This window comes from Alosa sapidissima, chromosome 19 (assembly GCF_018492685.1).
Source record: "Alosa sapidissima isolate fAloSap1 chromosome 19, fAloSap1.pri, whole genome shotgun sequence".
NCBI lineage: Eukaryota > Metazoa > Chordata > Actinopteri > Clupeiformes > Clupeidae > Alosa > Alosa sapidissima.
In genome coordinates, this window is record NC_055975.1 from 6,885,224 (window position 1) to 6,899,880 (window position 14,657).

The 14,657-nt window shown below is 43.2% G+C and overlaps 1 protein-coding gene across 4 annotated transcripts in view; it reads left to right on the forward strand.

Annotated features, from left to right (window-relative positions):
* Positions 1-3,690: 3,690 nt before the first annotated feature.
* cdin1 (CDAN1 interacting nuclease 1) overlaps positions 3,691-14,657 on the forward strand; it is a 58,912-nt gene continuing 47,945 nt past the window's right edge. For 3 of the 4 annotated variants that reach the window (XR_006025549.1, XM_042073243.1, XM_042073244.1), the window contains exons 1-2: positions 3,691-3,804; positions 4,222-4,359. Coding sequence is in view for 2 of the 4 variants with exons in the window: in XM_042073243.1 (XP_041929177.1) it covers positions 4,259-4,359 (101 nt within the window). In the remaining 2 variants the exon portion in view is untranslated. Of the gene's footprint in view, positions 3,805-4,221; positions 4,360-14,657 lie in introns of those variants that run through there. The other variant, XM_042073245.1, reaches the window with a different exon arrangement.

The following is a 14,657-nucleotide window of genomic DNA, read 5'->3' on the forward strand; positions in this document are numbered from 1 at the left end:
CACACACACACACACACACACAAAACGCAGCCTATTTTTTTTTTCTCACTTTTTTGTGGCTTTTAAAAAACAAAGGTAAGAAGTAGGGAAAGGGGTTCTCTTTTTCAAACGTTGATATGAGATAATTAGGATGCAGCATATGGAGCTGCTGGAGAGATTAGAGCTTTGAGAAATATGCCCCGTTTTGAACCACACTGCTTCACAATTGAACCCAATTATCAGTCGAAATTGCCTTTCTGAGGGCCGGCACAATGGTGTGCTGAAAAGCCTGGCGAGATAAAAGTTTATTTTTCACACATACAGGTACAAGTAGATTTGATATAGCTTAATCTCCACGGTAAGTCAGTTTTTCACCCTCCTACAGATCGAAAGCTTGCCATACGCATGGTACTCTCTACTCCCAAACAATATAATAAAGAACACCTCCCCTCCCAACAGAGGCGAGACATAGTTCTAGCTCAGCACATTTAAGTTCCTGGATTGCGTCACGTCTTTCTTAATAATTTGGCACATCATCCTGGGCTTGTCTTTAAACTTCCTTATGTCAGAGTAATTAGTGCTTAGCCTGAAATCAGTGCTTTTTTCAGGGCCAGAGGGAGCTGGAGTGTGTGTCTGTGTGTATGCGTGTGTGTCCGTGTGTGTGTGTGTGCGCAGGGCTGGGGGGGGGGGGGGGGGGGGGTTGGGGTTGGGGGGGATGCCCTTATTTCTGCGCGTCAGACAGGGCATTACGGGGTTATCCCTGATTGACGCGACGTTAACGGTTTGGGGAAATCAGAGAGATCCAGCAGCAGCAGCCTGGGCCGAACTGCAGCATGTGCCGCCGCCTCAGTCATGCAAATTGCACCAGAGCCCCACTTTGACAATGATTAATGAGCCCGCGCCACAGCCTTTGTTTCTGCACGCGGCCGTTCGCTGTGAAATACTATCCAAAAAAATATTATCTATCCGCGATTAATCCAGTAAATTTGGTCACACCACACATGTTGTTTGGAGTAATTTACAACGAGGGAGGAGGACACAGTGATTACAATTACATTTAATTACTTGTCCTCTAATTACATTCATTAAAGGCTAATAAAATGAACGAGAGAAGCAGCTTTAAAGGCTCAGAAAAAAAGCATGTGTCTGGTCTTCCTTGATGTAAAATATGATTGTAGGTATTTTCTAACGGTGCGGGCATGTCGCTTGTGAGACATTTTCCGAAAGCATGAAACTGATACCTAGCTAATACTGCAGGCATTTCCTGAGCTATGTCTCGCCTCATGTCAGGCCTTTGACTTTTCAGCACAGAATATGGAACGCCCTGACAGCTAAGAAAATTAAAATTAGAACAAGAGTGATCAGTGACCATATATCATTTCAAGAAGCATTTAAGCATTTTAACTCTGTTATTAAATGGCATTAACATTTTATATTGCTCAGAAAAATATGATCAGTCTGAAAGGACTGTTACATGTCAACATTTATTCCTCAACATCACACCAAAAAATAAGTCAGTGTAGTGCACAATGGTGATCACAGCACATTGTCCCAGTTAAGAGAACAAAAGGATGAGGCAACTGCGTCTACAGTACTGCACACATACACACACACAGGTAAAATTATATATACATACACACAGTATGCACACACACACATAAATGTAAACGCTTTGCGGCCATTAGCGTATATATACGTTCCATTACAAGCACGGTGCTTAGCACTACAGTGGCGCAGCCGAGAGCTCTAGAGCGGAGATCTGCGCGGCATCTCTGCGATATCAGAGAGGAAACATCCCTTGCAAATTCATCTCCCACTGTGCGCAGGCTTCACAGCTGGTTAATGGCACTGCGTGCGCCGTGGCCCTGTTTACACGGCGGCCCCAGAAGAAGCCCTCCTCTCCTCTCCTCTCCTCTCTAGCCTCGCACGCGCGCGCTCTCTCCCTCTCTCCCTTCCCTCTCTCCCTTCCCTCTCTCTCTCTCTCTCTCTCCCTCCCTCCCCAGTCCCCCATTACGACGGCACACACCGCCGCGGCTTTCCCCTGCCGTCACGCTGCTCCGGCCTCACCAACCTCTGATCCCTGCCTTTTTACACCCATTACAGTGTGCCGCTGCCTCCCCAGCCGCTGATTCTTATCTTTTTATACCCAGCGCAGTACACTGATCCTTTTAGACCTATTACACACACCGCTCCCCAAACCCTGATCCTTTGATACCTGCGAGGGTAAATGGCTCCATCCTGCCTGACCTCGGCCTTTTATACCAATCAGAGAACACACAGCCTCCAGACACCTGATTTTTATCTGTCTCATAGCAATAGCAATACAAATACGCTGGTCTTTTATGGTTGCTGAATCTCTTTCGATTCAGTAACTGCATACAAACACACACACACACACACGCACATACACACATACACAAGTGTTTCCCTCCCCGAAAGGCACCAGAATGACTATCCCAACATAGTTTGAAGGAAAGTCAGCAGTATATTGAACGTTAACCCTCACAAGTCCTGGTCACAAATTCCTTTGAATATGAAATCAGCAGTCCCCTCTCTATCGTCTCACACAGTCGTATACAGCTTTACTGTGCTCATCAGATCACAATAATCCTGACTCAATTCTTACCTTAGCTGCACTTAAACTGACCTTTAACCACCAATCATATACTGCAAATCAACCTTCTCTGAGTGGTGGTGTGGATACTTCTCTGCATAGCTGCACAAAATGGTTGCTGTGTGGAGAAGAAAAAAATCAATTAACACAGGGAGATTTAACACTGGTTAGAGAGCAGTTACAGAATAGCACCACAGTAAAAAAGCTATTGATCATTGACATGATTTATGACAAACTAGTCTTATGTATGTATACTCAGTACATTAACTCAAACCTACCTAGAGATTGGAAAGTACAATATTTTCAGTTTGATGTGAAGCATTCCTAAATCTTCAACCTATACAAATAGATAACGAGAGAAAAATGCTGCTTGTATATCACCCTTTCCCCATCATGAGTAACACTGTAAAATAAAATGAATGTAATAATATTATAATGGCAGTTTGGAAATGCATAAATGAAGAAATGAGAGATCCTACCCCTCCTGTGATATTAGATGTAAATATATATAACATAACTCTATCAAATAAGTAGTCTATGGAAATGTCCAACTGTGCAGGCCACATGCACTTGTTAGTCACCCTAATATAGGATGATATAATGCTAAGGCTACACATTTTTACTATTTATATGTACAATAATTAAATAGAACTATAGGCTACATTTATAAAAAAATAAATAAAAATAAACTAATCATCAGTGTTCCATCTTGTCATTATTCCAACTGGAATTAAATTCATATGGTGGGCTTCTAACAAGTAGGCTACTCTCGAGCAAAAAGGCTTCAAGTTAGCCTACCCCTGTGTCACTGCACTGCAGTAGACTGGACTCAGGTGCTCTCTACAATAACGTATAATGCTGCTGAGAGAGAATAGCTTACTTGTCCGGTTACTACTGCAACAGATGAATTCCATTAAATATACTGTCTTAATATCTCATCTCATGGCTGGCATATTTATGTTCACATCAATTTCACAGACTTCCAAGTGTGAGTAAGCCCTGCACCTATTGCAGCCCATCATACTTAATCCCTGACATTTAAACCAATCCGCTTTGAGTTCTTACAAACGTCACTGTTCGAAGTATTCCGCGGGAAGCTTCCAGGAAGTTAGAGCTGCAGCTGCTCTCACTACCGAGCGGCAGATGCCAAACTCTTTCCAGAGAAATTGCCGTGAAGTGACGACAAAGATGACTTTGTGCTGCAGTGACAAGTAAATACTGTTTGTAAAGTTCGTTTTTGTCGCATGCTTCTCCGACTGTATACACAGAGCAACTGTTTCTCGTGACGCAAATAAAAATATTGATATTAGCTGGTTGGCTAAGCGGTGAACGTTAGCTGGCTAGGTTACCAACATTGAACGCATAGCAAAGGTGGTAGAGTGGCATTCGTACCCAAAGCAACAGGCATCTACAGGGAACGTTTAAGCTGTGTTAAACATTCAGTAATGGAGCATGTATGCTTGCTCCTGTTAACAAAGGACAATTTGACTGGATAGTCTCATTAGCATGTTGACACATTCCTAATTTGATGTGACGTTATCCCGAATTAAATAAACACCTATATTGTGTGTGTGCCTGCCTGTTGGTGTCTCCAAGAAATGATGAGGCAACATCTTTCTCCTTTTTAGTTGATGACATCAAAAACGTATCACCATATCCATCAAAATGAGGATTTGTCGGACGGAATATAAAACCATTGCGAGATACACAGAGCAACTTCGACCAACAAGACAGTGTATGAAAATGCTCAAGGAGAAATTTCCAAAGTAAGTGTCTGCTTTTTCAGACATGGGCTACTATTGTTGATTGACCTGTGACCTGCTAATGGCATTTACACCTGTTCCCCCCCCTAAATTTACTATATACTAAAGTTAAACACCCTTTATGCACACATAATTAATTACTTTGAGCCACTGAATACATGTTTCAGTGGATTGTTAATCTTTCCTTTAAATTCAGGTATTTTAAACAGGTTTGGTCAAAAGGCCCAGTCAACATTTGAAATTACCTTATGCTACCCTGTCTCTGTTTTAAAGTAGGACTGGACCTCAGTTTTTCCACATGTATTGTAATGTCTGCGACACAACTGTTAATCTATGTAGTTAATCAGTAGTAGCCTATGGAAATATACTGGTAATTCGTGGAAATGTCTGTTATAAAGGGCACACTGTTCATTATACCTACAACAATTAATTGATTAATCAATCAGTTGTGTTTTGGTGATTTAATATTTTTAAGGGAAAACAAAACAAATTCTAAACAAACTATATTTGCTTCATAAATGTGAATATTTGCTGTTTTTTTTATCCCTCTGTCTTCACAAACTGAACATCTGGTAATAATAATCTGGTAATAACGTCATGTAGGGCTTTGTGAAACACTGGTTTACCATTTTCTGATATTTTATAGACCAAACAACTAATCGATTACTCAAAAAAATAATCAGATTAATCAATTATGAAATTCATTATTAGTTGCAGCCCATTTAGGTACATTGTCATGTTATGTACAGTGACTTGTTTCCATACTTTGTTTATACAACCATTATATAGTGACTGAAGAGTGTCTTTGGTTTGTTTTGATTTTATTTCAGTGAGTGTTCATTACCGGTATGCATTTTCAAGTCTCATATTTACTTCCAATAAACACAACAACATAACAAACAGTTAGCACTACCTTAACAGTCCTTTATACTGTTATTTTATTTATTCATTTACACCCATTTTTATTGCATTACTTCTGGTCCACAGCATGCTCGCTCTGGGGGTTAATGGCTGTGTTTGCGTCTCTCTCCTTTACAATGAGGCCAGGGTCTTTATTGAATGTTACACATGTAATCCCCCAAGGCCACTAGGACAGCCCTGATCCTTTAGAGGTCACTTAAGAAGTCGCATGAATTTGGAGCTTCTCCCGCTTCCATTGTGCTGTAATCACTGCTAGAGTACGGTGCGGGACTCCCAGGGGGCCGCACGGCCTACCTTGAGCATGGCTTTGTTATTGGTGTCAGCATTTTATCGAATATCTTAGCCCCCGCCAATCTACTTCCTACTTCCCCCTGATGCATTTTTATGTCTCACAGTCCACATGGACTTTTTTAATATATATAGAGAGATTTATGAAATAATATCTCGCTGCCATGTGGCTAGATTGTACCCCTTTGTAGTCCACTCTTCAATTAGCCATATCATTTCAAATAACTAGTATTGGGCATAATTGAAGCAAAACTGCACGCCTGGAGATTTCTCACTCCGATAATGGCCATATGGTTATTAGTGCATGTGGTGTGATAGGCTTTGTTTTTACCTGCAAGTCATTGTCCATATTTCCTGCGTGCAAAGGGATCCCTGCGAGGGCCTCTGCTTTTTAAAAAACCTGAATGTCGTCAAAAAGTGGCCTGACCGACCAGCACGGCAGCCGTGTTTTCACAGCCTGCGAAATTATTCTGCTTGTCCAATCAGCTGAGCCGGGCTCTGGAGGGTTAGTGATTGGACTGGCAGGAAATCAGGCTCTTAAGACATAACATATCGACTAGGCCATCCATCATCTCTTAGCATGCGCTGAGGCACGGCAGTCAACCTCCCCCCACCACACGCACACACACATACACATGCACACACACAAATACGCATATGCACATCCCCTCCCCGTCACCACCACCACTGTTCTCCCCAAGAGCACCCTCCTCCGTGTGTGTGTGTGTAACGAGAGAAAGAGAGAGGGACCAGTGGATGGGTAGCCGCCTGTCTTTCAGCAGTCCCTGTGCCTGGATGGTCCCATTTGGAGGGCTGAAACCACAGCACTTCACAGGGAAGCCACAACCGTCGCTCCACCCTTGTCATCATCACACCCTCCACACTGAATGTGTGGTGAGGCTGACTTTGACTCATCCCCTACCAGAGTAAATGCAAGAAAATGCTGCGTCCTTCCATATGTTTGTTTCCTTATTAAACTTACACAATTTCTCCACTAGTGCAGCCATTACTCTCCTCCTAATGATTAGTCAGCAAATGTGCACTGCAAGTATGAAAGTGCTGTGATGATTATGAAAGATTTGATTTAATACCCCAAAAAGCACTAAAGAGCAGGTCCATAAAACTCTGGAGTTAATGTGTACAGTTAGCTTTGCCTCTTTGTACTCTGAATTCATCTGAGCTACGTTACATTATAACCTGTATGGACCACGTTTTTCAGGGGAAAGCCACCCTTAGGCATTTCAGTCCACTGTCATTGTTGTCTGGATAACTCAGAAGTGAAGAGTTATTATGATAATGCACTGTCAATAACTCCGTTACATTTGAGTAGCACCAGACAAAAATAATTTCACACCTGAAAAGTAAATGTGTGGCTTACTGAATTATTAAATGAGGGTAAAAAGGCTTTGAATGTAAATTTAAACTTCAGTCATGTGTGCTATTTGTATTTAGCAGGGCGGCACTTGTCATAGCTTTTTTTGCGGTCGGGCTCATTTTGGAATGGGTAAGCAAAGTGGACGTTTCCACATGATAATGTTATTGGCTATTTAAAGCTAATTTACACGGGGGCGTCTGCAGTCTATCAAGCAGAGAGAAAGTGTGTGTGTGTGTGTGTATGAGAGAGAGAGGGTTGGTGGATGGTGTGGGGATCTCATTGGAGACTCAAGAGTTCCTCATCTGTATCGCTCACGTAACACAGATGTTGAGAGTCATCTGTCAGCCTGGCCTCTCCCTCCGCGCCCGGCCGGTCTGAGGGGAAAAGAATTGGACACGGTGCTGTCACTCTGTCCCCCCACACACCCCACCCCACAATGGAGTGGCATGCAAATGCAGCCCACCTCCCGGCTGGCTCGGCCTGTCCTGCCTAGTGTCTAACCCCTTGTGCCCCACCCCCCCACACTCTCTTCAGCCACAATGAGGGAGGAGAGGAGGGGCGTGATGGGCCACTGGCGGGATGTGACATCAGGCCCCCCTCCATGCCTCCTTTCTCTCTCACCTCCATGTATAATATTAGAATTGGAAATGATCGTCTGCTCTCCAAGGCCTGGCCTGATTCCTCCTGGAGCACACCGGGGACCACTGTCAACACCCCTCCCTCCTTCAGCCCCCCCCACCCCCCCACCCCCTATGCCGGCTCGCTGAAGAGAGAAAGAGGGGGGGGGGGGTAGAGAGAGGGAGAAACGCCTTCTCTGGCCCTCTGCAAAGCCCCTATGAATGAATTTGGATGTAATGATTACTCCCTCTTTAAAATGCCATTCAGGCTCGTTTTGCATATGTCTCGTGAGCTGAGACGGAGGGGCTTGGCTGAAGTCTGGAGACTGATTGTGCGTGTGTCTGTGTGTATGGTGTGGAGGGCGGGCATAAAGGGCAGATGCTTCTGTGTTTGGATGCATTTAAAAGGAAAGTATGAAGTCTCCTCCCTGGTCTGTTCACACACACACACACACACACACACACACACACTTACACACATGCATGCGTGCGTTCAGATCGCTGGCACAAAGTCCCCAACCGTTTTCGAAAGCGGGCCCTAATGTGCCGTTTTCATCAGCACTGAGGCGGGCCACAATATGGTGCCGCTGGCCCGCTCGGGGAATATGAATGTTGATTAAGCATGCGCTCAGCCTTTTGAAATTCTGAAGAAGTGTCAGAATAATGGATGTTGAGCAAATGTCAAGCATTTGTTAATTTCTCTGTTATTGGGGGTTTATCTAGCGTGATCTGTGGAGGGAAGCCCAGGCCAGCCTTGTTATGGCATGTGCCATTGATATGCTGATTTTTTTTATTTTTTCCTTGGCGGGCACATACTTTTTGTTTTTGATGGTAATGTTGGAGCTGATGGTGTTTTGAAGCAGAGGGCCTTTGCTCATCGATTATTTATCACTGTTACAGTGTTTATCTCTCTCCAGAGCACTTTGGTTTGTACAAAAGAGGCTGAATTATGCCTTAACTCACTTGGGTGAGCATGCACAGCCATTTTAACCAAGGTGAACATACTTGGAGGAGGATTTGTAAATGTTACTGGAACTGTGTAGTGGAAAGGATTGGATTGAGGGGTCCGTGCTACTCTTTATCTCCATATGTCTTTGCTTGATAAATGTATTTTTTGTTTTTTAATAAGCACATGTTTTCTTACAATGATGCTTAAAGCTTTGTGAAGCAGGTCTAAAATATTATGAGTCACTTATCCAAGTTAAGAGTTAGCCAAAGCCAGTCATCCAAACTACAGTTCTGCAGGATCTGCCTGCATCTGTTAGCATTTTTCGTGCAATATTCATTTTCCTGAGGCCTTGCTCTCTTAGTGTTTTTTTCCCCCCACCATTTTAAATGATGTTTTCTTGCTTAGTCAGAGCTGTGAGAGTGTAGCGATGACATTCGCCAGCCACTAGCCAGGCTCCTGGAGCAGCTAACATGGCCGCCCACTGCCGCAGCCTCTCTCCTCTTCTGTCCTCTCCTCTCCTCCCCAACCCAGCCCAGACCTTCACCCTCCAGACCACACATCCCTGGCTCACGGCTGCAGCAGAAACTGGAGTTGGCAGGTCGGGCTTGTGGGCGCGCTGCAACCAGCGGAGAGCTGTGCAGCCTGGGATACGGGAGGACTAATGACAGGACTGGAATTGTTTATGTGGTCAGGGCTTTGGCAGGGAGGAAGCCGAGTGGCGACGAGAGAGAGAGAGAGATTCTGTGAGAGGAGCCTTTCGCTGGGGTTTCTGTGAGTGAAAGCGGGTTTGTGCTTACGCGACTTTGGCAGCACAAGAATAAAACGCTTCCTCCTCCGGCACCAAACCTACCATTTTCTCCGCAGATCCTGTGTTGACTGTAAAGCACGTGCTGAAAGCTGATGGTTTCTTGAAACCAGGAATCTATATTGGAGATGTCGAGCAGACACGAGCACTGAAAACTTCAGTCAGAACCTTATGAAAACGTACGGGGAGCAACGCGGAGTGAGTGGCCACAAATACCAGCAAATCTGGCAAAAGATGACTTTTTAAAAGCTGAGGAAATGAGTGTTGTTTGGTATTTAATATCATGTCATAACCATACTAAACAGACACCACTGTAGTGGCCACCCTGTTGTCCTAGAACTACCCCAACCCTTGGAAACAGAATGGCATGTTTTAAAAATAGTACATTGCAAAAGAATCACACACATATGGAATGAAATCACATGGAGCACTGTGCGTGTGCGTGTGCGTGTGCGTGTGTGTGTGTGTGTGTGTGTGTGTGCGTGTGTGTGCGTGTGTGTGTGTGTGTGTGTGGCTCTAGCCCCAGGTATCGTTTGCATACTGGGATCAATTGCAGAAAGGAGAATGGAACAAATTGCCCAGAATGATACAAGTGCTGGAGCCAAGCTGTAGGGAAGGAGACCGTTGGTCAGTTAGTCTGATATGTTTTTGCACTCGACTAGAGGACGCTCATCACACCATGGGTAACAGAAGCCTTGTTTTCTCTTGTCTTCTCTCTCTCTTTTTGTTTTGAGCTTGAGAGGAGGTAGGTGTGATGACAATTATGGCATACTCTTTGCTACAGCTTCATAAAACTTAACATGTTTTGTCACAAATAAGACTAAAGAGCCCCACCTTTCAGGCTGTATCATAATTAAAGTCAGACATGTGGTCTTGCACAGCACCGTTTCCACTGTGGTGAGATGAAGCCTGTGACGGCGCTGTTGCCTCCAAGGCACTGATTTTATCATCATCATCATCATCCTCCTCCTCCTCCCATCCTCCTGTAGCAAAGCAGCAATATATTGCTGTTAAACCAAAGTGTCCACGCAGGGCTGTTGTGACATCCTCCGCCGAAGATTCCCCTCTCATTGGGAATCCTGCTTTAGAGTTCCACCCCTTTTCAAGAGCAAGTGTAGCTTATCTCTATATTAAACTATGCTGTGTAAATATGTTATATATGTATAAAGATATACGTACGTTTTAATGTTTATAATTGCTGTTGATTGGCATAGTTTAGTGTTAGTGTGGTGAATAGTAGCTACATTGTTAGTGATTTTTAAAAGTGTGTGGTTTCAGAGTTACCCCAAACTGTGCTGATAGTTTTCATATTCTATTTTATTGAAAGATAAAAGCCATGCAACTAGGACCATGGAGTTTGTGTAGTTTTGGTTTGTCAGATTGATCATACTTGTGTGCTTCGTTCATGGGGATCAAATTTGGGGGAAGCAGATGTTCAGCTTCTCTTATCAGCATGTATAATTAGTTCCATTTACATATGCATTTAAGCAAAACACATCCAGCAAAGTATGTTTTTCCCCTTGCAAAATATTGATTCAGGCACCAAGAACATACATGGAAAAAAACACAACCTCCTACTCAAACTGTCATAACAGTTTCTAAGCCCATCATGTTCTCGTAAGGGGTGATTGAACTTTTTTTTTTTTCAGTTTCCCCCCAAATTTACACAGTTGCATTATCGCCATGTTAACATCACCCAATATCTTCAAATTTCAGCTTATTGTTTTTGCAAATTCAAGACATTGTTAATGTTAACCATTGAAAATCAGCTATGATGTCAGAATGCTTTGAAGCTTTTTTCCCCCGCCTCTCTTTCCACAAAACATCTTGAGCCCCTGTTCAGAGTCATTAGTAAAAAATTAGCTATGCCTCAGTTAGGTTTCTGCCCTAAAGAGCCTAGATATGCACCGCTCTCTTCGAGTATGGATCGTCCAAATGCTAAGTACTGTCGCAACATATGATTCGCATGTCATTAGCCAGGTGGCTTTCATTAGCTAAATTACTGCCATTTATTATTATTAATTATTTGTAAGTGGGGAGAGATTTTTTGAAAATAATGAATAGCTGGAAGGATATCATTTTAATTAGGTTGAGATGCAATCTATCGCTATCCCATATTTGTTGTGCTCCATCCATGCTGGTTTATTTACTGTGCGAAGCTGATGGAGGTGATCCAGGGGTGTGGTGGTTGCTATGCCTGAATATGATCTCTTAATTTAGCCAAAGCCTGAGATGTGAATGGAGTTGTGCTCCCTTCAGGGATCTGTTAACACAGGAATGATGGGTGGACGGAAATAGAATAGGCTATTTTACATGGGAAAGGGAGTTATACCTCTCCTTTTTAGTGTAACATAACTGCAAGGGCTGACTAGGAAAGAAAAAAAGGTACAATTGTACAATACCGAATCTCACACAACCTATGATTTCAGACAATTTAGCTCCATAAGAATGATATGGCATAAATCACAGCAAAGGTAAGCAGACGGCCACATTTCAGTCGGGGAGAGGAGATTATTTTTATCAAATTTCCCTCCATATCGTTTCGGTCCCCATGCATATTAATTGAACGTGGTAGGTTGCTGAGGGGGATAATTATGCTCATAGTGAATGATTTTCTAAGCGCTGCTCTTGTTCCTAACCTTCTGTTTTCCGAGCTTCAAATTACAGGCTAGAGGCTCAGCGTGGCTCTGTGATGATGCCCTAATGGCTTTTAGATGGAGAACCGTACGCCACCTGAAATGTGTTGCATACACTTACGTGTATGTTTTTCACGGTTTTAAGTAAAAGACTATAGCATTTATGTAGCTTTGAAACATAGTATATTATAAAGAGGAATTTTAGAGCAAAAGAGTAAAACGAGTAATGCAAAAACTGTTATTGCACACTGAGGTGTTTGCATTCGGTAGTTGGAACATTGGCGAAGTTCCTCTCAGGTTTGCCTGCATATGAATGTGCCTTCTAGTTCAGACTTGGGGTACCTGAGACCTCTCAGAGACCAGAGAGGAATTCCATGGGTTATTATGTTGCATTTAGGAAAACTGTGTATTTGTGTGTGTGTGTGTGTGTGTGTGTGTGTGGGCTGCAGGGGTGTCATGAGAGGTATCTATTTACTCTAGAGCCTCTGTGGGCTGTGATAAGTCCCAAGCCTGGTTAGGTTTGGTAGGGGTGTGTGAGGAGGAGGGAGAAGAGGGTGTGAAGATTAGTCCCCGTCCGTGTACTCAGGAAGGTGTGAAATGACCAGCCTTTATCTGGTGGAGTATTTGCAGATGTAATCAGGGGGTCAGGTCACCACAGACCCTGGACAATGTCATTGACTGGGCCCTGGCGTGAGAAGGAATCTGATCCACAGATAAAGCAATTCCCTTGGCCAGAGAATGCCTCAATCCAACCCTATCATTCCAGTTCCTCTCGTTCTCATGTGCTTTAGCGAATTGATGTAGTACTCTAATAAATTTTATATCAATAAGCAAATCAGTGGTTTTTCCCCGTTGTCTGAAATTGAAGTCATGAAATATTAAACAGTATGGAAAAGTAATGGACATGAACCCCCCTCCCGCTTTATGTGGGATGATATGGGTGTGCACTTGTTCCATGCATCAATTTGAATTACCTTCTTTTGTCTCTGTAGAGCTTTAAAGATGGGTCGTGTTTTTTTCATCTATTTGTCCATAATTGTGGACAACAAAGGCTTAAAAAACCCTGTAGTTAGCTTTGCAAGGGGCGTCGGGAGTAAACATGTCGGCTTTGTAATGCTACTGTTCCGAGTTCTCACTGGAGGCCAGGCACTGATTGTAAAGCGCTGTGCATCGGCCCATATTTTAGCATGAATTGAGTGCAGAGCATCCGTGAGAGCACAGGTTGAATATACATTAATGCTGAACTTGCAATAACTTACTGCTAATGTCTGTTCAGTGGAAAGGGGAGCATTGCACAATATTGCCTGGGTACAAACACACGACAGGCCATATAACAGGCACACCACCCATTGCTGGAACCAAGTCATCCAGAAATGAAGGTCTTTCGGGTTTAGGTTTCTTGGTGTAAGTTCGGTTTCACCTGATTTGACTTGATTTGTACCCTGTTGTATCTTTTATTTCATATATTTATCTCACGGAAAATGTGTAGACTTTGTAGGAGATGGAAGAAAATTTCAAACATACACACACACACACACACACACAAAACATGCAACCTACACAGAGGGAAAAAACGCATGTCATCCCCCGCAGTTTGAAACAGATATGTTTTCACAGATATTAAGGGCAGTTTACGTCCCTTTAAACTTAACAGGGTAAAGATTTAGCAATTAGGCGGTAATCATGATCATTATGCAGGGTAATCCATTTAAAACCTAACAGATGTTTGATTCAGAGAAGCGGACCAGCCAGAACCAAGAAAAGCATGGTAATATTCTTAAGATGCTCAGGTGCAAGGTTGTCAGGAAGGTTTTTTTCTGTTGTTATTCACCTCCTTTAAGTGTCCACATGTTGACAGTTGACCATTTAATGGCTCACTTAATTGCAGTCACCCTTTGGCCCAGAGATATCACAGTAAATTAACAGTGGTGGCAGCCATGTTTACTTGTGGGGGTATGTTCTCAGAAGTGCCTGATGTTGTTCTTTTTTACCCCCACAACCTCAGTTTAATGTACACTTGTCAGTGGTTAACCCTTTGTTTGCTTTATATGTAAACACAAATAATGTGTTTCATAATGTATCCACTGTATCAACCAAAATGTGTCTTTAAATTGTGTAGTAAAAACTGCTCCATCAGTAAATCTAAAAAAAAAGTCTTTGGTCGCTCTTCAAACTCTATTTTTTTTAGTTGGTTGCACTGATTGATGGGCAAGGCATATACAGAGGCAATATTTCAATGCAGATAGGAAACTAGGGCTTCTGCTTGGTATTTACATACTATTCTCTGGTGACTTGTAAGGAAAAGTCCATTAAATTTAACAATCCGATGTACTGAGAGCACTCCATGGAAACACTTATCCACTGGAGACAACCGTTGCACTAGCCGTGTGGCTGTTTGTTGCGTCCAATTAGAAAAAAATCTGTCGCCGCTTTCAAAATGTTTGATCCATAGAGGGGGTTTGGGAGGCTGTGTTGTGGGGGCTTTGAATCCCCTTCACCATCAGCCTGCCACCCTGAACACACACACACACACACACACATACAAACACACACACACACAGCCAGGTGTTTGACATTGAGTGGAGCTGGAGATGAATGCAGCTCATGGCAACCCATGGAATTGACCGACTCCTGGGAGTCCCAGCTTCCTGCCGTGAAAGTTTCCATTTTCAAAGCCCATCAGCTGCAGTGGGAATGTTCCAGAATGTCC